Source organism: Macaca mulatta, chromosome 12, assembly GCF_049350105.2.
Source record: "Macaca mulatta isolate MMU2019108-1 chromosome 12, T2T-MMU8v2.0, whole genome shotgun sequence".
Classification (NCBI taxonomy): domain Eukaryota; kingdom Metazoa; phylum Chordata; class Mammalia; order Primates; family Cercopithecidae; genus Macaca; species Macaca mulatta.
The window spans coordinates 111,702,538-111,728,208 of record NC_133417.1 but is presented as its reverse complement, the minus strand read 5'-3'; the positions used below and the strand labels follow the sequence as shown (position 1 = coordinate 111,728,208).

The 25,671-nt window shown below is 42.1% G+C and overlaps 1 protein-coding gene across 3 annotated transcripts in view; it reads right to left on the bottom strand.

Annotated features, from left to right (window-relative positions):
- Positions 1-19,795, bottom strand: part of ADAM23 (ADAM metallopeptidase domain 23) — a 172,596-nt gene extending 152,801 nt beyond the window's left edge. For all 3 annotated transcript variants that reach the window (XM_015110784.3, XM_001106619.5, XM_015110783.3), the window contains exons 1-2: positions 19,274-19,795; positions 17,833-18,050 (exon numbers count right to left, since the gene is read on the bottom strand). In XM_015110784.3, the coding sequence (XP_014966270.2) occupies positions 17,833-18,050; positions 19,274-19,487 (432 nt within the window). In that variant the 5' untranslated portion in view covers positions 19,488-19,795. The remainder of the gene's footprint in view (positions 1-17,832; positions 18,051-19,273) is intronic.
- Positions 19,796-25,671: the final 5,876 nt, after the last annotated feature.

Here is a 25,671-nt window from a genome sequence, read left to right as displayed (position 1 = left end):
GTATCCCTTGGCTTGTGGGCCCCTCCTCACATCACTCAAACCTCTGTTTCCAACATTATATCTCCTTCTCTCTGAGTGTATCAGGGCCTTTGTGATTACACTGGGCCCACACAAATAATCCAGGATATGCTCCCATCTCAACAGCCTCAATTTAGTCATATCTACAAAGTGTCTTCTGCCATGTAAGAGAACATATTCATAGGTGTTGGAGATCAGGATGTGGACATCTTTAGGGGAATCTACTATAATTCCTCTCCTTTTCTAGCCTACAATAATCCAAAATATATCCCAAATCTACTTGCATCCCTGCAATTCCTCTGCTTATCACCCAGTGCAGTCCACACCATCACTGCCTGGACAAATGCAAGCCCCTCCCAACTGGTCTCCCTGGGCCACTCTTGCCCAGTTCTGTTCATCTTCCAGAGAGCTGCCATAATGATCTTAGTAAAATATAAATCAGGTAATGCTATTTCCTTGTTTAAAACCCATCAGTGGCTTCCTGATCAAACCACAACAAAATCTGTATAGACTCTTCACCCTCTGGCCCCTTCTTAACTTTAAAAAAAAAATAACAGAGCAGGAAATACGCAATTTTTCCTCCACAAAATGTCTCTTCATCCCTCACCATCAACTTTCTGAGGCTTTGTATGCCAAGCAGGAGCTCCCGGCAAATCCTCAAATGGGGGTACTTGGGTTCCAACTGTTCTTGCTGAGTCTCCAAGTTTACTTTTCTCCCCAGAGGCCGAAGACAACAACTGAACACAGAATTCTAAATTCTAACCCTAAGTCCCGCTGTTCCAAGTCCTTTTCAAATGTAAAATGACTGCTAAAACCACAGCAAATTCAAAATAAGTAAAGAATAAAAATCAAAGTGGTAGGGCGCAAAGGGGAAGAACACCACAGTGTGATACAGGCTTTGCCTTTCAAAGCAGGCAGACGAAAGATAGTACTTAGGTTGAAGGATCTAAAAATAGGGTGGAGATAAATTATTTAATGTTGTGAGAACTAAAAACAGAAATGTAACAGCCTTTGGGGCGTGCTGGAAGAGAAATTTTCACTTTTCATATTATATTTTTATGAACTCTGAATTCTTAGACCATGTAAGTAAATATATCAGAGTAACCACTAATTTCATACAACATATTTACACTAATTTTACAGGTGTAAGTATGCATGTGTATGCAAATTGGTCATCAGTTTTTCACCTCCAGTAACATTCCTTTGCTCTAGGCTCCCAGCACTCCTGTTTGGAATTCCCAGACCAGAGACTGTCTTTGTTTCTGGACTTCCTGGTGGTAAAACATGACTCTATGGACTTCCTAGTGATAAATCAAGGAGGCAGTGTGATCCCCCCAGCAGTCTCTCTTCTGACCACTGTTCCTTAGCCCCTCTCCTCTGCTTCTATTTTGCAAAAGCTCTTTTGTCCCTGAATCATCTCACATCAGTCACTCCTGAAGCCAGCTACTCTTTTCATTTTCAAACAATAAATGCCTCACTTCATAATTCCTACTCTCCATCCAACATGCCCAAATCTCAGGAGGCAGCTTGTCCACAAATGCAACCATGGCTTGGAATAACGAACAATCCCTAATTCAATGGCCTATACCCTCATTTCGTGTCCTCTAATAAATACCCAAATGCCTTTTATTGGAGGATATTTCACAGAATTTTAGAGCCATACGGGGTTCTAGAGAACAAATACATCCATATCAAAATCACCTGAGACTTATAAAAATGCAAACCACTAGACCCTGTACAGACCTACAAACTCAAAATCTTTTCAACAACTTCCTCAAGTGGTTCCAACTCACACTAAAGTTTGAGATTCCCAAATCTAATTCAACCTCCTTATTTTTAAAATTAGGAAATTTAAATCTACAGATATAAGTGTCTCACCCAAAATTGGCTTTCTAATGCACAGCCAGTCAATTATTCTACTCATAGTCTGGTCTCCCCTTTAAAGAAAGTTGTGAGATAAAATAGCAAAAGCAGATAGAAGGAAACTACCTCAGGCCAGATGCGGTGGCTCATGCCTGTAATCATGCACTTTTGGAGGCCAAGGCGGGTGTATCACTTGAGGTCAGGAGTTCAAGACCAGCCTGACCAACATGGTGAAAGGACACTATCCACAGAATGAAAAGCCAACCCACAGAATGGGAGAAAATATTTGTAAATCATATCTCTGGTAAGGGATTGACATCCAGAGTATATAAAGAACTCCTAGAACTCAACAGCAACAACCAAAAAAAAAAAAAAAAAAAAAAAACCCAAACAGCTGGATTAGAAAATGAGCAAATAATTAAATAGACACTTCTCCAAATAAAATGTAAAAATGGCCAATAAACACATGAAAAGATGTTCAACATCACTAATCATTAGGGAAACGCAAACCAAACCACAAAGATACCACTCCATACTCCTTAGAGTGGCTAATATTTTTTTAAAAATAAGTAACAGAAAATAACCAGTGCTGGTAAGGATGTGGAGAATTGGAACCCTTGTGCACCATCGGGGAGATTATAAAACGGTGCAACCACCATGGAAAATGCTACAGAGGTTCCTCCAAAAACTAAAAATAGAATTACAAGTGCCTAGCTTTTTATATCTCATTAGTCTTTCTAGGGCATGTGTTTAAATACACAAACATAAAGAGCACTTCCTGTCAACCAACTATAACAACTAACAGTAGTCTAATTTTCTTCAGTGACCATATTATGATTGGAGCTGGGAAAAAAAAAGTCATTCTGAGTTAATGGGAAATCCCTGGAGGTTGAGCCAAGAGTGAAATGATCCAATCAGAATTTAAAAGGATCACTCTGCCTGATACGTGTGAAACAGAGGAGAACCAAAGTGATAGGAGCGGAACAAAATCAGGGAGAAGAGAAGAAGACACTCTAATGGTGCATGTGAGAGATAGTGGGTTAGAACAGGTTGGCAGCAAAGAAGAAGTGGTTGGATCTCCGGATAGTTTTTTAAGGGAACACAAGACTTGATGGCTTGGCATGATGCTTGCAAGGAAGAGAAGGGAAAAGGTTTTTGGTCTAAGCAACTGGAAGGTGATGTTCCATTTAACCAGATGGGAAGGATCTGGGAGGGACGGGCTAGGGCAGCAGACAGCACAATCAAGAGTTCCATTTTGGGTATGTTGAGTTTGAGTTGCCTATAAGACATCCAAGTGGAGATATAAGTTAAATAGTTGGATATGTAGGTCTGTGTATCAAGGAAGAGATTATGCTTCCTGTGAAAGAATAGAGAGTCTCAAATGATTACATCACAAACAAGTGCTTCATACAAATAAGTTAATACATGTTTAACACATTATGGTGTGAAAATATAGAAGTCCAAGAACTCTGAAAAACTATATGGAAAAACAAATTTAAGATCTGATGGCAGACAAGATAATTCATAAATATTCTATTTGGGTAATAATCCTAAAATGCATTAGTAGGTCTTAAAAGTATTAATGTCCCAAATAAAAGAATAAATAAGGATATAGTTATAGTTAATTAGAAGGGTAAAGAATAATAATTAAGGCCGGGCGCGGTGGCTCAAGCCTGTAATCCCAGCACTTTGGGAGGCCGAGGCGGGCGGATCACAAGGTCAGGAGATCGAGACCACAGTGAAACCCCGTCTCTACTAAAAATACAAAAAATTAGCCGGGCGCGGTGGCGGGCGCCTGTAGTCCCAGCTACTCAGGAGGCTGAGGCAGGAGAATGGCGGGAACCCGGGAGGCGGAGCTTGCAGTGAGCCGAGATCGCGCCACTGCACTCCAGCCTGGGCAACAGCGTGAGACTCCGTCTCAAAAAAAAAAAAAAAAAAAAGAATAATAATTAACCATTTCCAAAAACTGTTTAACAAACCACTGCAAAGCCAAAAATAATAAGACGGCATCATCTCAGTATCACACTGGTTCTGAAGGGAACAAGTGACAGTACTTATGCAGCCCAACAGTGATAAATGCTTCTAACTACAGTCTAAACGTTCTGCAGAGATGAAAGTCCATTACATTACACAAGGCTATCTACAGTAATTACCAAATTTACTAACTCTCATAATTTTAGCCGTAATTTATAAGAAGAGGGGAATCAGTGTACTAACTCTTCTTGGTTAAGACTGATAAGATGCGAAGACCAAAATCTTATCTCCTTGTCATAACATATTCAATTATCCTAGTGTCCAAATAAAAACAGAATTTATGTCTGATATTTCTACGCTGTTAAATTTCTTCTGGGTTGGGAGGTCTATGTCCTATACTATTTGTCATGGTTTTATGATTGTTCCATTTCATTCCAAAGCCAGAAAACTACCAAAGGCAGATGAAAGTATTTCTTAGGTTTGGTTTCGTCTGGGGAGTTGGGGGGAAGGGAGGAGAGGCAGGTGGATATCTAATTGGAATATTTCTTGGGGAAATTATCATCTGAACATGTGCTATTTATAGTATAAGTATTTGGGGCCATACCATACCCATCTTGGCAATTAGCTCCAAGAAGCAAACGGTTCACCTTGACAATCCACTAAAACGCCTAATACCCAAGCCTGACCTAGAGTGCCCTGATTATAGGCAAAGGTTTACGGAAAACTTCTTTACACTCCTACGGTACAACTGCCTCAATGTGGTCCAGGGCTTGCAGTCTCTGAGACATCACGTGCATCCTAATGTAGTCTCTCCTACTTAGGTGTTCACTTCTGTCTGAGGTAGACCAATCAAGCTCATCTGCAGCCATACAACCAGGAAGACCCTGAAAATCACCCCTCTCCACGACTATCTCACAATTACCCTTAAATCTCCTTTCTTTTTTAATAAAAGAAATACTTTATTCACGAAAGAGCAGTTCACAACTTGGATTCCCTAAGCCTCTGGTCATTCATTCATCGGTAACATTTCCTGTGTACCTCCTGTATGCCAGGCACTGTGCAAACCACTTTACATGGGGGATGCAATGTAGGCCAGCCACAGTCTCTAGGATGGGCACTATTATTATGTCCATGTGATTGATAAGGAAGCTGGGGTTTAGAGGGGCAAAGTAACTTGTCCAGTTCCAGATAGTTGGCAACAGCCGATCTGTCAGACCTCCAGAAACTTGACCTCCAACCATTCTTCCTCCAGAAGAGAGAAGTCAAAGGGATTTCCAACATTCTATAGAGCCTAGCAGCACAATCATATTTATCCCACAAATAAATGGCTACACTGGATCATTAAAATGCCAGTTTCCTTGCTTTGCACCAAAATATGATGTCAGTGTAGAAACACTGGCTATACTGCATTTCACATGCTGACAAAAAGTTTAAATTGGGTGTATATCATTTCTTTAATTAGTAAAAAATAAAGGCTATATTAACCAGTTCTAATTAAATTCAGTTTATTTTGAAGACCTACTTCTTCAAGCAGCATACTTCTATATTAGAATATTTTTCAAAAAAAAAAAAAAAAGAAAATCTACTTCTAGAATGGTTCAAATGTCTGACATATTATTTGGAAACACCAAACATGACCACTTTGTTCAGGATACAAGAAAGAAGGAAAAACTGCTAGTAGAAAATGAAAATTAAAGAAGGAAAGGTAAGCAGATAAGCAAAATATTCTACAAATGCTAGTAGTTTCAACAAGGTTATTTATCTGGATTACTCATTTAGGGAAGAAAAAAAAGATGAGAAAACCAGCTGGTCACAGAGGAAGGCCAAGGGAGGTGTGTGCACATGCATATAGTCCAGCTGCAGTTAGTTCACAGGTCTTTATCATCAAGAAGAAAGGTGCCTACAAAGGACAGAAACTTCCCCATTCAACCCACAGACATGTGAAAAAAGAACCGGAGATCGGAAGTCTATAAACCGCAGTCCTGGTCATTTTGGTCACGCTAATAATTCTTAAGACCTACAGCAAACTGACCTGACTTGTTTGAGCTTTTGACTCACTCTCTGGTTGCATTTCCTCATTCAGAACACAGAAATAATAACCATCTTGGCAGTTACGCTGCGAGGACCATGTGAGATTATAGATATGAAAGTGCCTCAATAAGGTTCCATAGGAAGGTTATGTATTATATTGATTACCAATGCATTGGAGAGTTGAGCTGAAGCTGATTTCATGCATTCTACTCATCTGAAAACATAAAAAGCGAGGATAACCATGGGGAGAGAGGACTCTCCTAAGCACTGATTGATTCACATCGTTAATGGAGCCCATCTGCAATACAGCTATTATAGTATATGGTATTAGCAGGCCTGCTTACAATTAAAAGACAGCACAAAGCACCCGATAAAGCAATCCAGACTACAACTTGATGCAGTAAATTCTTAAATAACCACACTAAGGGAAAGCAGGTTCTAAAACAGGCACTAGAATTAAACAGATACTCAAAAACCTCTATCTCCATGGCTCTGGAATGTTCTTTATGATGTCTCTAGCTGTGACTGGATTTGACTGCATCTAAATTTAATCTTCAGCCCCACTGAGGGCACAAAGAGGTGGTCCAGGAGTATGTGACTACCTTGTTCTCACTACCATCTAAGATTTTTTTTTTAATGTGGCAGGATTATCACAGCCATGCAGATAAGCAAAAGTGAGTGTGCCCAGCTATATAATTACAGATCGAAGCTCAAGAACAACATAATCACTGGTCCAAGGTTTACATGGTTGGCTCTGTGCCTGCATGCAAATATCACATTGAATTGTAATCTCCAGTGTTGAGGGAGGGTCCTGGTGGGAAGTAACTGGATCTTGGGGGTGGTTTTCCCCCAGGCTGCTCTCATAGTCACCAGTCGAGGGTTGATACGATTTGGCTCTGTGTCCCTATGCAAATCTCATGTAGAATTGTAATTCCCAGTTTTAGAGGAGGGTCCTGGTGGGAGGTGACTGGATCATGGGGGCGGATTTCCCCCATGCTGTTCTCATGATAGTGAGTGAGTTCTCATGAGAGCCGATGGTTTAAGTATATGGCATTTCCCTCCTTGCTTGCTCTCTCTCTCTTGCTCCACCATGGTAAGGAGTGCGTGCTTCCCCTTTGCCTTCTGCCATGATAAGTTTCCTAAGACCTCCCAGTCATACTTCCTGTATAGCCTATGGAACTGTGAGTCAATTAAACCTCTTTTCTTCATAAATTACCTAGTCTCAGGTAGTTCTTTATAGCAGTGTGAGAACAAACTAATACAGAAAATTGGTACCAGGAGTGGAGCACTGTTATAAAGATATCTGAAAATGTGGAAGCACCTTTGGAACTGGGTAACAAGCAGAAGTTGGAACAGTTTGGAGGGCTCAGAAGGAGACAGGAAAATGTGGGAAAGTCTGGAACTTCATACAGACCTGTTGAATGATTTTAACCAAAATGCTGATAGTGATATGGACAGTGAAGTCCAGGCCGAGGTGATCTGAAATGGAAATGAGGAACTTACTGGGAACTGGAGTAAAGATAACTCTTGCTATGCTTTAGCAAAGGGTCTGGAGGCGTAGTGCCCTGCTCCGGAGATCTGTGGAACACAGAACTTGAGAGATGATTTAGGGTATCCAGTGGAAGAAATTTCAAAGCAGCAAAGCATTCAAGATGTGGCCTGGCTGCTTCTAAAAGTATGTGCTCATGTGCGTGAATGAAGAGATGGTCTGAAACTGGAACTTATATTTAAAAGAGAAGCAGTGTGTACACGTTTGGAAAATTTGCAGCCTGACCCTATGGTGGAAAACAAAAACCCATTTTCTGGGGAGAAATTCAAGCCTGCTGCAGAAGCTTGCCTAAGAGGAGGTGAATGGAAATGCCCCCAAGGCATTTCAGAGAACTTCATGGCAGCCCCTCCATCATAGGTCTAGAGGCCTAGAAGGGAAAAATGGTTTATTGGGCCAGGCCTGGGCCCCACTGCTCTGTGCAGCCTCAGGACATGGTGCTCTGTGTCCCATCTACTCCAGCTCCAGCCATGGCTAAAAAGAGCCAAGATACAGCTCAAGCTCTTGTTTCAGAGGGTCCAAGCTCCAACCCTTGGTGGCTTCCATGTGGTATTGGGCCCACATGTATGCAGAAGGTAAAAGTAGAGGCTTGGGAACATCTGCCTAGATTTCAGAGGATGTACGAAACACCTGGATATCCAGGCAGAAATCTGCTGCAAGGGCAGAGCCCTCATGGAGAACCTCGATGAGGGCAGTGCACAGGGGAAATTTTGGATTGGAGCTTCCATACATAGTCCCCACTGGGGCACTGCCTACTGGAGCTGTGAGAAGAGGGTCACCGTCCTCTAGACCTCGGAATGGTAGATCCATTGACAGCCTGCACCGTGCACCCAGAAAAGCCACAGGCACTCAATGCCAGCCCATGAAAGCAGCCACAGAGGCTGTACCTTGCAGAGCTATAAAGGCAGAGGTGCCCAAGGGTATGGGAGCCCACCCCCTGCATCAGTGTGCCCTGGATGTGAGACATTTACGTGATGTGAGAAAGGCAATTATTTCAGAGCTTTAAGATTTAGTGACTGTCCTGCTAGGTTTCAAACTTGCATGGAGCCTGTGGCCCCTTTATTTTGGCCAATGTATCCCTTTTGGAATGGGAGGATTTACCCACTGCCTGTACCACCACTGTATCTTGGAAGTAACTAACTTGTTTTTTATTTTACGGACTCATACGTAGAAGGGACTTGCCTTGTCTCAGATGAGACTCGCGACTTGAACTTTTAACACTGGAATGAGTTAAGACTTCAGGGGAACTGTTGGAAGGTATGATTGGTTTTGAAATGTGAGAACATGAGATTTGGGAGGGGCTGGGGTGGAATGTTATGGTTTGGTTCTGTGTCCCCACCCAAATCTCATGTTGAATTGTAATCCTTAGTGTTGGGGGAGGGACCAGGTGGGAGATGACTGGATCTTGGGGACGGATTTCCCCCATGCTGTTCTCATTATAGTGAGTGAGTTCTCACGAGGGCTGATGGCACTCCTCTCTCTCTCTCTCTTAATCTCTCCCTCTCTCTCTCCCCTGCTATGCCATGGTAAGACTTGCTTGCTCCCTCTTCCCCTTCCACCAGAACTGTAAGTTTCCTGAGGCCTCCTAGCCATGTTTCCAGTACGACCTGTAGAACTATGTGTTCATTAAATCGCCTTTCCTCATAAATTGCCCAGTCTCAGGTAGTTCTTTAGAGCAGTGTGAGAACGGACTCATACAAAAGTTCTATTTACACTTCAGTTCGTTGGTCTGTTTAAACTTAACTACTCTGTAATTAGTGTCTATCAGCAGAGGAGACTTGTTTGAATTTCCATCCTTTACATTTCTAAATAAAAGGCTTACAGAACACTTAGATCTTAAGGTAGAAACTTGGTAACAAACATCTTTCACAATACACAGGGCTTGAATTTATCAATGTGTAATGTTCCAGATGAGGAAATTAGCCTCTCTCTATTCTTTAGCCAGAGAGGACGCCCATATAACAAAACTTTATTTGAAACATTGTGCTAATTCACAGGTTCACATCTGTCCCAGGCTGGGGTGCCCTGTGATGGAGAATGAACCTCTCATATCACTTTATAGAAAGCAAAAGTTTTATTCAAATTGGCCATGAATTAACATGATTGTTTTTAATTTCTCATTATTCTGAGTAAAACATACTGGATCTAGCCTTTTTATAATAGCATTTCTACCATTAAATTTAATTAAAATCATACTGAATTTATACAAATTCTAAATACAAAGACTCCCTTATAAAACTGAAAATTCACTCAGTAGATTCTGAATGAATGAATTATATGAATGAAAGAGTCTTTCATAAGGTTAAAGGGCGCCATATCAACTGTGAACTGAATACTTGGTATGAATAAAGCCTTATAATTGTATACATTCTTGATGGGAATAAAATATTTTCATTTAGAAAACTCATACTGTAGAAGCAATTAATTACTCAGATCTTAGAAATGGAGATGACATGATGTTCTGAAGCAGGAATTTAACAGAATTTGGACTTGAAAGCCTAAGAATACATTCCTGATAGATTCGGTTCTTGCCACTGGTCACAGGGGTTTTTTATAACTAGCCCCAGGGTTTGGACAAAAATGAATAGAATCATCCAAAATTATCTCCTGCTAAGGACTGACCTTTGGGTAAACAGGCCTGGAAAAATGCTGAAAGGAGAAGGCAACAGCAAATGTGTAGTGTAAGAAGGAAAGCAGCAGTTCTTCTCAAGAGAATTTTACATCCTCTCCCTTGCTCCACAAGGAAAATTCATGTAGCTGAAATTATGCTTGTTGAATGTGGATAAAGGGAGTCACATGATGAAGTAAGTGTTCCATGAAGATGAATCTGTCAGCAGTGGGGCTGATGGATTGACAGAGAGAGACCAGAGGCGATGACAAGAACACAATGCAGAGAAGGGGGGAGGGATGGAGTCATGGGAGACACGTCAAGACTTAATCGGCAACTATTTATAGGCAGGAGAGAGAGGAGTCAAAGATGACTCCCAAGGTTCACTCTTAGATGGCTGGGAAAACAGAGGGGTATGGCTGAGAAAGATGAGGAAGGCAGAAGGAGAGCTCTCTTCCTGCATGATTTACCTTCACACTGGGTGATGCCACCAACCCTGGAGATCACCACTACTTACTGTAGACACGGGGTCTGGCTATGTTGCCTGAGTTGCTCTCAAACTCCTAGCCTGAAGTGACCCTCCCACCTCAGCCTCCCAAAATGCTTGGATGACAGGTGTGAGCCACTGCACCTGGCCTCCTGGGTTATTTTTTGACCAACTGTAAAGAGAAGGACAGTGATCCACCCTGTTAACAAAGCCTGAGAATAAGTGAAGACAGAATGACACTAGTAGTTACATAGTTAGCAGGAATGAGTCAACCCGTGAGCAGAAAGCATTATTTAGGGACACACACTAAAGCAAGACTTTCAACAGCACAGCTCAGCTGTAGGCTGCTGGAACGCACAGTCGCAGTTAGACCAAACCAGAATGAAATGTCCAAAAATGGTCTAGACTTTATGGAAGAGAAGAATCAAAGACAAGGGCCCAAACTCAAATGCCCACAGGGGCCAGAAATGCAGAAGGGTTAGTGTTAGCAACAAAGAATGAGGGCACTGCAGTAAATAGCATGCGTCATTCTATCTGAAGAGGAGCCACATCTTACCTGTAGGTGGGTTACTCCCTAGGTGAATTACTCCCACCCAGGGCCATAAGCCCAACCTTCTGATTCTTCAAGAGAAACCATCACACCCATCACTCTCTATCATATCATGCCTTTTTATCTTCTGCAAGCACTTGTCAATACCTAAAATCTTCGTGTGGTTGTCATTGCTGCTCTGGGCATGTTTATGGTCTGTCTCTTCCTACTAGAAGTAAAGCTCACTGGGGAGTCACATAACGGGCACTCATCTATGCTCAATCAATATGCGCTCACCTCTTGACTTCCCAGGACTTACAATTTGGTATGGAATAAATCCAGAGCCCTCATATCTTTACAGTCTTCACAATCTTCCACCTTCACTTTCTGCCACTCCCAAAACACCCTACCTTTCTCCAGCATGAGCTCTACAAAGGGAAGAACTGGGTTCAAATCCTGACTCTCTCTGCCACTTACTAGCTATTTGTCCTTACTGAAGATACTAACTATAAATCTCAACTGCTACATCTATAAATGCCTATGTCACTGGGTTCCTAGAGGAACTAAGTAGGATATTTAAAAATTGATTACAAATGTTACACTAGGCCAGGCACAGTGGCTTACGCCTGTAATCCCAGAACTTTGGGAGGCCAAAGTGGGCAGATCACTTGAGGTCAGGAGTTCAAGACCAACCTGGCCAACATGGTGAAACCCCATCTCTACTTGAAACACAAAAATTAGTCAGGGAGGCTGAAGTGGGAGAATTGCTTGAACCTGAGAGGCAGAGATTGCAGTGAGCCAAGGTCGTGCCATTGCACTACAGCCTGGGTGACAGAGCGAGACCCTGTCTTTGAAGTTTCCTATACTTGAGTTTCCCCTTCTTGCACTCACCACCCAAATAACCTGCTACTACCCAAGCAAGTCAGGCCTTTGCACCTGGAGCCTCTCCTCTGCCGATTCTGTGGCTCTTCCTTTCTCCACCTTTCTCCACCCTCTTCACTTAACTCCTAATTGCTCTTTAGGGCCAGCTCAATTGTTTCCTCCCTTACGAGGTTTTCTTTGACTTCCCTAGGCAAAGGTTATTCTCTCCTTTGGATGCCTACAGCCTTCTGTTCCTTCCACTAGTAACTGCACTAACATAAACCACACGTCAGCGGCCACCTCGATTCTGACACTCTACCAGTGAGCAAAGATAGGGACAAAGTGTTAGTCTTCTTCATTTTCCCCACAGTCTAGCACAGCACCTGATTCAAAAGAAGTACTCAATAAATGTTTGCTGAATCAAACAAAACTGAACACCTACCATGTGTAAATCTGATTTATTGGAAACTATTTGAGTAGAAAGATACATCTTGCTCTACCATAACAATAACTACCAGATAGTCAGCTCTTGATTATCACATTGATGATGAGGAGCAGTGAGAGACATTATTTAAGAATTGTTGATATAGGTATTTTTTGCTACTTTAGGTAGTGTAAGCATATAGTTAGTGTGACTTATGCAGTGCTAAAAACTCAAGACCAAAATTCTCTCTCCTACTGATCTGGCACAGTGCCAAAAATACTGAAGAGTATTTTGAGGGTCCTTTTGAATTTCAGTTTGATTATAACATGAATTCCATGGGAACCACTATACTCTAACATATGAGTGTTCAATCATCAATTAATTCAACAGAAGGCCTACTACATGCCAAGCATTACAAGTAAAATCATTACAAGCCTGAATTCTATATATTACAATTTTTAACGACTGCTTAGGAAGACCTGGAAAACTTGAGAAGGCTGTTTAAAGGCAGCTCTTTAGATAAAGTCTGGACTTGCTAAAGAAACTTCCAGAAGGGAAATCTTTTCCCCATGTTCCACAGTATAAAACTTTCTATTGATTTTTTAAATTAATTCCTTATAATAAAGGTCATAAAAATATAGGTTCCAGATTTGTAAAAAAGTGTGCCAACATCTCATGGCAGAGACAGGTGGGACTCTTCATCCCATGTTTCTCTTTCTGTTGTCCCATACCAACAACAATGGGACGACTGGTTTCTGGAAAGTCAAGAAATGTGGAACCAGTCCTGTTCTAAGAGAAGGAAATAAAAATGATCACCGAGATCTAAATTCATTTAAACTTCTCTCTATTCTCTCTTCAACCTGGGGTGGTAGGTAATAGAGAAAGCAACAAAAGACTGAGCCACACACATGTCAACTAAAGTCAGCTTTCCCCAAGGCCCAGTGCTATGCATCGTGCATCTCCACAATCCCTTCCCAACCAGAAGAGAAGAGAATCCTAAGGGAACATGATACAGGACAAGTAGGGTTTTTTTTTTGTTGTTTTTCTTGTTTTGTTTTTGTTTTTTGGTAGGGGGGTGGTTTGTTTGTTTGTTTTTTGAGACAGAGTCTCATTCTGTCACCCAGGGTGGAGTGCAGTGGCACTCACCACAACCTCCGTCTCCAGTATTGAGAGATTCTCGTGCCTCAGCCTCCCAAGTAGCTGGGATTACAGGTGTGCACCACTGCGCCCAGCTAATTTTTGTATTTTTAGTAGAGATGGGGTTTCACCATATTGATCAGGCTGGTCTCAAACTCCTGACCTCAGGTGATCCATCTGTCTTGGCCTCCCAGAGTGCCGGGATTACAGGCGCAAGCCACCACGCCCAGCAGGACGAGTAGTTTTCGACTAAAGTTTCAGGAAAAGCTTCCTTAACTTTCCTAGGAACAGACCACATATGATTATCTCAGAATGAATGAATGAATCCAAAGTGTTCCTCCCGCTTTTAAAATGTATAGTCCATTTTATTAATATGTTACATTAATGGTTAATAAAATGCTTACATTTAGTAATCATACAATTCCATTTATGCCCATAAAAGTCTCTACAAGTGAAAAAGATCGATCCTGATAACAAAATAAGAGATATAAGAAAAAGCAATGTTTTTTCCTTCTCTAGTCTCACACAACACTCAACCCAACACTTCTGACGTCTGATGTATGGGAGGGTTTTCCCCACACACCAAGTAATTCTGCAGATTCTCCATCACATACCACCTCGGTGTCCTCCAATTCAATTCTGACACTTAGCCTGGAGATAGCGTCAGATCCACTGGTTGAAGGCCTAGTCCCACAAGCCTACAGATGCCCACTTCAGATGCCAATCTCAAGCCCCATATGGAGGCCTGTGCTCCTGAAAGATCAGCTATAAATTGGGGTAGTCAGAATCCCTTTAAATTAATTTGCTAGAGCAGTTCACAGAACTCAGGAAATACTTTACTTACACTTACCATTTACATAACAGATATTACAAAGAATACAGATGAACAGCCAGATGGAAGAGACACATAGGGCAAGGATCTTCAATGCCGTCCCCAGGAACTCCACCCTCCAGGAAGTTTCACATGTTCAGCTATCCGAAAGTTTCCGGAACCCAGTCTTTTGCATGTTTATGGATGCTTCCTTACGTAGGTATGACTGATTAAATCACTGGCTACTGGTGATCAACTCAACCTTCTACCTCTCTTTGGGGTTGTGGGGCGCAAATCCTAAACCTCTAATAATGTGCTGGTCTTTCTGGTGACCAGCTCCCATCCTGAAGCTATCTAGAGACACCCAGCCACCCATCATCTCATTGGCATATGAAAGACACTCATCACTCTGGAGATTCCAAGGGTCTTCGAAGCTGTGTACCAGGAAACAGGATAATTACCAAATACATTTCACAGTATCACATAAAGCAAAATTAAATTTTTCCATTTCAGACCCTAATACTGCTACATGGCAGGAATCTGACTTCCTAGCTAGTAAGAAAGAATTTATAATAAATCATCAGCAAATAAAACTGTCTTTAAAGAATCTTGAATTGGGGTAAGCACCAAAAATCAAGGAATATAGCATTTAGATCCAAGGTGTCAAAACTCCCTGCCTGCTCTGGACTACCTTGGTTTATGCCTACTATCCTGGCATAATTATTAGCAGTGTCCACTTCTACTTTAAAAAATGGCACAGTTTGGACAACTGGCTATACATCACTCTATGGAGATAAAAAAAGATTTTTCAACATTCTTTGACAAAGAAACATTAAGGCATTCAGAAACATTAGCATGCAAAGAGGTGGTTTGCACAATCTGCTTTTACACTCACCAATTCTGGAAGAGTTAATAAACATGTTAACTTTCACAGCTATAAAGTAATAAAGATTGATCAACGCTGAACATTTATGAAATTTCTTCAGACATAAATGTGGAGCTTGGCCTTGCAACCCATATTTGGGAATTTCCATTTCCACCTCTACCCCCAGTCTAGGGATCCATGAGAAAGGCACAGTGATTCAGCATTTCTAAGGCTTTCATTAAAATGTGCTTCAGTGCAATGAAATCAGGGGAGGGAAAAAAAGGTACATAACACAGATATTAAAATAAAAACTTCTTTACATGAAAGCAGAAATGAAATTCTATACTTTCTTACTGAAACATTTCTAAAGCAGCAGAACTGGCAAGTGTCTCTCATCACTGTTATTAAGCAAGTCATCCCAAGATACAGCAGCAAGCAGATGGAACACTTTTTATCAACTACTTCAAGAGATGCTTAACAGAAGTAAAAGGGAGAGCACAGAACACAAAGGGTAATTTCAGGGCACCCACCAAACAACACTGTCTATACCTGTACAGGAGCACTTTTAGAATCTTGCTTATCTCATTTTCCTGTCTCCTGGAGGATAGATCATGTCTTTTCATCCTTTTAACCTTTATCTCTTATCTTTGAATACTTAGCATACCGCTTTGCACATGACAAAGGTAAAACAAATGTTTATAGAGTTAAACTAATAAGAAAAATGCTTTCAAATATGATTTCTGTAGAAACATTCTTTTCAAAGTACAGTATAAAAGAAACCCAACTACAATTGAGGGTAGGGGGGAGGATGAGACATAGAATCATTCCAAGGTCAAGCAGGTGATCCACAGTGAGAAGTCTATTCCTCTAGGCAAGTGGTGGGTACAGGTTTAACAAACCTTATTATCACGGGAAGTCAGGTATATTACAGTCAAATCACGTCCCACCAAAGAAAGCAGCCACATAAGGTTAAACTATAAGGCAAGCATTAGTCATAGCCTCAAACATCTGAATTATTAAAAAGTTCCATTGAAATTTCAAGTCTCCGCTGAGGAGGGCTTGAGCATTCTTTGAAACAGGCCTCGAGGCAGCTGTTTTTCCTTTCGCCAGCACCCTAAGCAAAGGTGCTGGAGTTTGAGAACTAACCACTCAACTCTAAAAGGCCCCATTTATAAGGAAAGCTATAAAAGCCTCAATGCATTTTATCAAAAGGGCCCTGGATTTCTCTTCTTTAAAGACAACACCCATTTCTCCCATCAATAAATGTATTTACCCCATAATGTATTTCTCCTATCAATAAAATGTATTTACCCCATAAAAACATATGCTCTAAAATGCATTTTTCCTTTAATTGCAAATGAGTTAGACATGACCTATTAGTCAGCCCATTAAGTTATATAGGAGCTTATGGAGAAAAGGGCTGGCTGAGATCAGAGACACATTTATCTCATGGTGGGTAGCAGCCACTTCAAAAGAATGTGAAAGAAAGTTCACCTCTCCAGTAATACTCAAGGTGAAGGAAGCACTTTCTTAAAGACCTAACTTGTAAAAAATAGTAAACATTAAACATTCAGGTCACCTGAATTTTATATTAGCTGCTTTATAACATAGGAAAATCACCCAAAAGCCTTAAATTTCTAGCTCCCCATTTGTAAAATGGGAATAAATACTGTTACCACTCACCTATATTTTAGAAAACTAATAAAAACAATGATGTAAACTGCAGATACTTTCTTAAATTCTAGATGTTTAGACAGTTAACTGTTAACTGTTGTTCTCACCTGAACAAGTACAGGTCAAAAGGAAACATTTAACATACAGACTCTATTTTCTGCTCCAGATAAACGACAGAGGCACCGATAATCCATTGTGTAAATCAGCTCGGGGTTCAAAATAATATTAATTCAAGTAAAGAATAGTAACCAGGGAAAAAGATCCCTTAAACTCTTTGGATATTAAACATACTTGTCTTCTACTGACACCTTTGTAAATATGAGTCCCACTTTCTGAACTAACCTGAAAGTAAAGCAACCGCTCATAATCAATACAAATTAGGTACTGAAGAACTATGCCAACCAAAATTGTTCTTCATATTATGCAAATATTTGTGTCTAGTCACCGTAATCTTTTTAAATGTCAAATTGTTTACCTATTGAAAATACAACAGAAAAAAATTTTTTTCCTCCTACTGATCAATTAAAGAAACAGACTGTTTAAACATTGAGTTTCTAAGTGGAAAAACTGATGGAGACAGTGCAGCCAAATAGCTTCTTGAAGCAATCTTATATGTGCAGATTGAAAGCAGTTTTTATATCATGGGAGGCAGTTTCGTATCAAGGCAGAATACTGCACCCTTACATAAAGCCTCACAGAAACAAGTCAGAATCATAAACACATTCACTTAACCACTGTTCAGTGCCCAATGTACCTGAAAGATACATGGATATCATTTCAGGTATCAGAAAATTCTAGTTCCAATTTAGTCAGAGAAGAGAAACAACAGTCCTATCCCACTAGATCCCAAGTTAATTCGTTCCAGTTTCTCCCCTATCATAATATTAATTGCTTTCTTAATAAAATGCTGCAGTAAAATTTGTGAAATCAGATTCTGGCAGAAAATCAAATCAAAGGAAAACTCTTCATGATAGCTACTTTCGCATAGCCAGCCTCCTGCCTACCTTATTATGTTTTTGCTGGTGTCTTGCCTTTGTGTCAAGAACGTGGTAAGGGCTTTCCGAGTCTTGGTTGATGTAATATATGAGTCTTGAAGGCAGTGTGATTTCTTTCTGCATTGCATTACTGTAACTGATATTACTGCTGCTATTCTGTTGCAATGTATTGTCTTCCTCTGCCAGGACTCCCAAATTTTTTTCTGCAGTTTCATTCCAACGCGGAGCTGGTGGAGGTAGCGGGTTGGGGGAGCAGGAAACACAAACATACACAAACACACATATATTTACCCCATAAATACATAAGCACTAAAATGCATTTTTCCTTTAACTGCAAACACAAAGTTTTCATTTATAAGCAGTTAAGAAGTACAGCTACAGTAAAGCAAGTTATTTCAACAATAAAATGGCCTGGAGAGGTTAATAAATAGCCAATAAAGTTTATACAACTGTGCACTATTTGTTTTATGTCTTATATATACATTTCTAGTCAGACTCAGATCCACACTTCTAAGTGTTGGGGGGGAGGGGGTAGAATGAACTTGAGGGAAGAAGAGTCATTAAATGAACATGTTCAGGGGTCCTGCCCCCGATCTCCACCCCTTCTCTGAGTGCACAGAAGCACAACTCTACTCTGCCTAGTGGCATCCCATCCGAGAGCTAAGAACGCTCCTAAGATAACTTGAGTACTGAATTCATGGATACCGAATGTTAATTGACTCTTTTAACAAAATGGGCAATTCCCTTCTCTTTTAACTTTGAGATGAGCAAACATACTTTGCTATGTAGGGATACAGATGCTGGCAGCTTTCCAATTTCTTTTTATTTTCCTGCCAAAGCCAGCTTTCTGCTTTCAGTGATTTCCAATCATCAATGTATTGAACATGGTATTATATTAATTGTTCCTTATAATGACAAGCACTTTGAGAAATCAGAACCAAAGGTCGTGCACGAAGTATGTCTTCAGCACCTTAATTCTTTGGTCCCTGAAGTGTGCCTCCCCCACCTTAATTCCAACCGCACTGAATATGCCGGGTAGGAAATTTGAGGAAACAGCCCATAGCCACTATTATCACTACAACCTCCCCGCATTCACATTAAGGCTCCACCACGCAAGTATCAACTTGCTCCCTCGCTGTATTTCCCATCCACTGGTTTCCCCTCCGCAAGTTGCACAGAGATCGCTGAGGGACCCAGGATCCACTAAACACCTCCCAGTGGAACCAACAAAAATTGGAATGGGTTTTTAGCGAATGCAACAGAAATGGACTTCCAAAAGTGAACTGGGATGAATGGGGGTTTGGGAACGAGAAGGGTGGAAAGACACGCAGGGAGGGAAGGAAAGGCCGAGCCGGGAACAAGACTGGAGCGCACGGACCCGCGCGCCCTTCGTTTTCCTCTGCAGGGCCCCGCGGGAAAGCCAACGCAAAGGGCACGGGGCCATACCCACCGCTGGGCGCAGCAGCCCCCCAGGCGCGGGGCCGGTACGAGGCGGCGAGCGGAGGCAGCAGGAGAAGGACGAGGAGCAGGCGGCAGGGCGGCGTGCGGGCCGGGGCGCAGGCAGGCACCAAGCCGGCGGGGCCGCGTTTGGGGCCGCAGGAAGCGCCGGCAAGGCTGCAGCCCGCCAGGGGCGGCCGCCGGGAGCTGCTGCCGGGCGGCTTCATGGCTCATAGCTCCCGGGCGCCGCTCCGTGTGGCCAGCGAGAGCGCCGGGCTAGCTGCGGGGCGGCTGCGGGCGGAGCCGGTCACGCCGGCTCGGCGCGCATGGTGCCGCGGCGGGCAGGGGGCAGGGGGCAGGGGGCTCGGGGCTCGGGGCTCGGGGCTGGGCGGCGCCCCCTTTCCCGGCTCGCCTAGCCTCGCAGCCACTCCCGGGGCGGGACGCAGAGGAGTCCAGGGGTCCTCGCCGCTCCGCCAACTTGGAGCCTCCCCAGCGGCTACTCCCTCCCCCGGCGGGCGCGGCCGCTTCAGCGACTGCGGGGGCTGCCGCCGGGCCTGAGGATGCTGAGGCGGCGCGCGGGAGCGAGCGGCGCGGGGACGCGCGGAGCGGGCGTGCGCCCCGCCCCCCGAGAGCGCGCCCGAGCGGGGCTTCGGGTGCTGATGCTGCTGCTGGATGCTGTGCTGCTGCTGTTGCCTGGCCCGGAACGCACTGCGCATGCTTTGTTGGGGGGCGGGGAAGGGGGGAAAGCAGCAGAGTGATGCAGCAGCCCAAGCAACATCAGAGGTGACGGGTGGTACCTCAAAAGATGGGGGCGGTGGAGGGGGAGCTGGCAGTCACGGATAAGCCAGAGGGGCAGAAAGAGAGTGCGGGGGCTTCCAGGCCAGAGACAGGGATGATCGGGAGAAAACAACCAGCCGAAGTCCACATGCCTTTTCCACCACCCCAGACTTCACATACTCCCTCCTATTCCAACCCCTTCCTGATCTGGATAAACTAAGGCCATGCATTCCCTTCTCAATCCCTTATTTATTTGCTTCCTGCATGTAAATATAAAGGATTGAAGCCGGGGAGGTAAAAATAGCACGGCTCCTCATTCAGATTGCCAGCAGCGAGTGGGACTGCGGCTGAGAAGCGCGTTTGCACCGTAGGCTGGTGCGGAGTGGCAGGAATCCCCCGCGCAAGGGCGCTCCGCCCAGGCCTGTGCCCTCCCTGCCCATGCCTGGTGTCTTTGAGGAAAGCACAAGAAGCCTGACGGTGTTTGCTCAAAAGTTCAGAAAGTATGACTGGGCATATTCGGGAAGGACTTAGACATTCTGGCTGGGAAGCAATACAGAGATTAGAAACAGAGTGTGTGGCAGCTATCTTGGGAAATCCGTTGTTTGTCAACCAAGGGGGTGGGCACGCATTTAGTAGGACACATTTCTGTTGAGATCCAGTCCTGACTGCTGCAGAGGAAAGGGGACATTTTCTGTCGTTACTGTAAAAACTGTAAATCCCCAACTTCGGTGGGTTCGCAGCCACTAAATCTGATGGCTTCAAATAAGAGTCTGTGGCATATTTCTGTCCCCAAATTCTCATAATTTAAGCATTCATTTATTCACCCTCCCAATGACAATCCGAGTCATAACAATGTTGTCTTACTCCGACATCCATGGGGTGAGGGCTGGGGTGGAGAATTCCATGATTAAAAGAAAGAATGTGGGTATAAAGTGCCATGGCCATGACAGAACTCAGTGTTAGCCATCTTCTCCACTCACACTTAACAAAGAGAAAAAAGAAAGTCATATACGCACGCACACACACACATTACAGAACTGTTAGGTAAATACTGAGATAACTTCCTTTCTATGTTGAGCTAGGATATTATTATCACATATTTATTCCTGTAAATTTGTAATTGATGCTACCTCCCCCATGTGAAGGCAAAAACAGTTTTCCCTTCTGCACACCATGGTGTCCCTAGGACCTCACACAGTGTCTGAGGCACAGAGAAATCACTTGGAAAATATATACTAAATGAATAAAGAAATGGGTAGTACACACAAGCAGAACTCACACTTGGGGCAGGCTAGTGAACACTCTAGCCCCCCTAGAGTGCCCACTACAGGTCAGTGTTCTTAGGGGTGTCTCCCTCAAGTCAAGCATGCTCTGGCTAGGTTTTCCGATTTTATATTTGACACAACATACATTGTGAAAAAGAGCCTGACAGAAAGCAAGCCAGAAAGGAGATGCACAAGCAATGAGAAGGGAGAGGGAAATGAAAGGTGCAAAGCACCCAGATGCAAGTTACTTGAAAGGTATCTCTTGCAATTGAGTGACAACCTCTTAAAGTCTGTTCCAATAAATAAACCTACCAGCCAGCCTGGACTAACCAAACACACCCACCAGTTACAACACATTATTTCATGCACTTGGGGTATTGAATGAGGATTCAATATAGTTTCTTCTTCTTCTTTTTTTTTTTTTTATTTTTGAGATGGTATCTTGCTCTGTTACCCAGGCTGGAATGCAGTAGTGCCATCTCAGCTCAGTGCAACCTCTGCTTCCCAAGTTCAAGCGATTCTCCTGCCTCAGCCTCCTGAGTAGCTGGGATTAGCTGGGATTACAGGCACGTGCCACCACACCTGGCTAATTTTTGTATTTTTAGTAGAGATGGGGTTTCACCGTGTTGGCCAGGCTGGGCTCAAACTCCTGCCCTCAGATGATTCACCCACCTCAGCTTCCCAAAGTGCTGGAATTACAGGCGTGATCAACCGCACCTGGCCTCAATATAGTTTCTAATAAGGGGTTGGGGTATTTACAAAGAGGGATGTTGTTTTATATACTACAATCAAAAGACTGCATTTATTTATAGAACTTTAATGGTTACAGACATTGCTAGAGTCAAGATAAGGTATCAGTAAATGAAATAATGAGTCGGAGAAATAGTACATTACTTAGAAAAAATTTACTGGAAGTTTAGTCTTTAAACCATATATTTAAGGGAAGGTTAAAAACAGAATCAGATATTAACTGATTAAATAATTTAATTGGTCAACTTGATAGAGTTAGTAATATTCTTATTAGGTAGTTCAGAATTTTTATTGTTATAGAGTTTACTTCTAAATATTCCACTCTGTGCTTTCATAACATTTAGTGACTTGCTTAATCACTTACCACCTACTGCTTTGCTCTGTATTCATGTATGTGCATAACATCTTTCTTCTATCAAAAAATACCGAGAGCAAGGCTGTATCTTGGTCATCTCTGACTCCAGAGCTGGAATCGAATCAGCATTCATAGAGAGGCACTCACAGGTAGGAAAGGGAGGGATTCAGCAAGCTGGACTAGAATAAAGAAATATACCAGAAGCTTCAGTGCTATTATGGCCCTGGTTACAAATGTGTGTTGGACCCTAAGGCCATCAGAGGACCATTGGAGTGATCTAGTCAAAGTGGCAGACATGGAGAAATGCTGCAGTCATACGTGAAGGCAGGTGGCCAGAAGGTCCATGGGAAGGAAATTATGCCAGGCAATATGGACACTAGGTAAGCACCATGAAGGGTGCATATGAGCAATACCCAGGAAGGGTCATCATACTGTCCACAAAAATGGTCCATTGGTCTTGTGAGGGAGGAGATCAGAAGGTCTCTATTTGCCAAAATCTGTTTCCAGTGCTAGAACTGGACCCACTTTGCAACCAGTGAGAAAACTGGGTCTGGACGGGAGCAAGCAAAGGACAGAAATAGAAATATTAGATGTGGGAGGCATTGGCCTCAAGAGGGCTGAGATGCTGGGGGAGAAAGTAGAAGGGGATGACAGAAGAGAGGTCCAGAAGGTTAAAAAAAAAAAAAAAAAGTAAAAAAGCAGGGGAAGGTAGCAAAGCAGACTCACAAGAGCAATTGGAATGGAATAAGCATTTGCCCAAAAAGCCAAGGTCAAAGAAGGTGTGCAGCAAATTAGTGGATGGTGCTGATACTAAGAGAGATCTGGGGAGTGACAGCAAGGGCACGAACAAGCCTCAAACAGCAGCTCTGGCTCAAGAGCTGCTTATACCCAGGAGCTCGCTGGGACAGCCTGTGTTACAGAGCCAGCTAGAGAAGGTTTCTCAGCCTCCTTTCAAAATAGCTATGAAAACTGATTTTACCGGTGGAAGTGGATACTTCAAAGGAGAAAAGACAATGCATTTCTTCATGAAAGTAAAAAGTGAGTGGGCTTCATTATTGGTACTTGCCACGTGGTTCAGGAGTCAGCAAACATTTTCTGTACAAGGCCAGATGATAAACATTTTGGGCTTTGTGGGCCATATGGTCTCTGCTGCATTTTTTTTTCTTTACAAACCTTTAAGGATGTGAAAACCATGCAGCCTACAGGACCTGGTTGGTCAGCTAGCCATTTTAAAATCTCTCTCTCTCTCTCTACATACATATATGTATATATATATTTACCTTAAATATACCTTAAATATATACCATATATACACCTTAAATATATATAATTATATATTATATATTATTATATATTTATATATTATTCTATATCATATATTAATATATATTAGTATATAATAAAATATATTAATATATTATATATACCTTAATATATATTAAATTAAATAAATTAATTAAATATATAATATATATTTAAGGTGTATATATAATATCTATCAATATATATTAATTAAATATATATATTTAAGGTTAAATTTTTTTCATCAACTGTATTATGTCCTATGCACATAAGCAGAAAAAGGGAAGGAAGCATGTGCCACAATATAGAGGGTTCTAATTCTAGAAAAGATTGCTCCCCATTGTAATTTAGATATTTGTTTAATCAGTAAGTAGTCACTAAATTCTCAAAAGATGGTCATCATTTGAAGGGATTCCTTAGGAAAGAAGTGTTTCTTCTTTTGGAGCCAATTCTCAGATGTAGATAATGGGAGAAAAGTCAGAAATCATTCACCAAAAAAATACAGATGTCAAAGAGATTCTAGACATTTCTTTTGTTTTCCAAGCTATATTTTCTTGTGAGTAGGGGATGCTGAATGGATGCTACAGCATGAGTGGTCAGAGAATGGAGTAACACATGCACTCTAGTCCTTCTCAGAGCCTGTCAACACTGGGATCTGCCTGTGTTCCTCAAACTCAATCCTGTAGAGTGGCCACGCGGCAGGGAATACACACTCCTGACACAGAGCCACACCTCATGTTATAGGCAACCTTCAAGTTCATGAAAATAAATCTGCAAGTCTGCAGGTCTGTGTTAATTACACCACTGCTCATTCTGAAGACCAGGCCAAAGTGGGACAATTTCAAAAGTCACCGTGTGACTAATTTCAACACTACTGGGAAAAGAAGAAGTATTCAATACCAAAGGAATAATGGCAACAGACATTTCTAGGGGAGTAGTTGAACAGACAAAAATGTGTTACAATGTCAAGCATGAAAATATCCGAAGAAAGATAACCACTTAAGAAACCTAAAATTAAGTTCTTAAAGGAAATTATGTTAAACAGAGTTTAATTAGGAATTCAGATAGTATAAGATAAATTTGAAAACAGTTAATTTTTCCCCCACTCTAAAACATTAGGCTTGTTTATCCAACAGTTTTGTGTGTTTATAAGCTGGGCACAAAGGGTTACACGAGCATGTCTTTGTGATTCGTGGTGATAATATGTGCTCTGCAAAACTTGGAAGAATTGTGTTTATTAGGAGTAATCACTGAGTCAACACGTAATCATTAAGTCCTCACTGGGTCACAGAGCAGCGCTAGGAGTTTCCATAGAAGTAAATTACCACATCCTACTCGGGGTGGGGGTGGGGGCTAAACTACAGCAGCTGAATTTCATATGAAAAGGTTAGAACCCCAGCAAACAGAATTAATATGCTAATGTAATCCCTTCCGCTTGCCTAATAGCAATGGCTAAGTCCTTTAACAACGCCTGCTTTAATTATTCTGTGCACTTACACACTGCAGAGTGCTTTCATCTATATTATTTTACGTGATCCTCAACATTGTGACACAGAGAGGGCAGTTACCGTTATTGTTTTTAGGAGCTCTCCCAGCTAAGAGGTAAGAATGCTAAGACTCACAGCTCTTTGTAGGGGTCCTCAATCCCTGCACATTCAAATCACCTAGAGAGCTTTTTTACAAAAACTTTTATACATTGTAGGTGTACAATGTGATGCTTTAATATACATAGTAAAATGATTACTACAGTCAAGCAGATTGACATATTCATCACTCACATAGCTACCCATTCCTGTATGTGTAGCAGAAGCCTAAAATCTACTCTCATAGCAAATTTCTAGTATACAATACAATATGAATAGCAATAGTCCTCATGCTGTACATTAGCTCTCTAGGCTTAGTCATCCTACATAACTACAACTCTGTACCCTTTGATGACATCTCCCCTAAGTCACCCTCCCA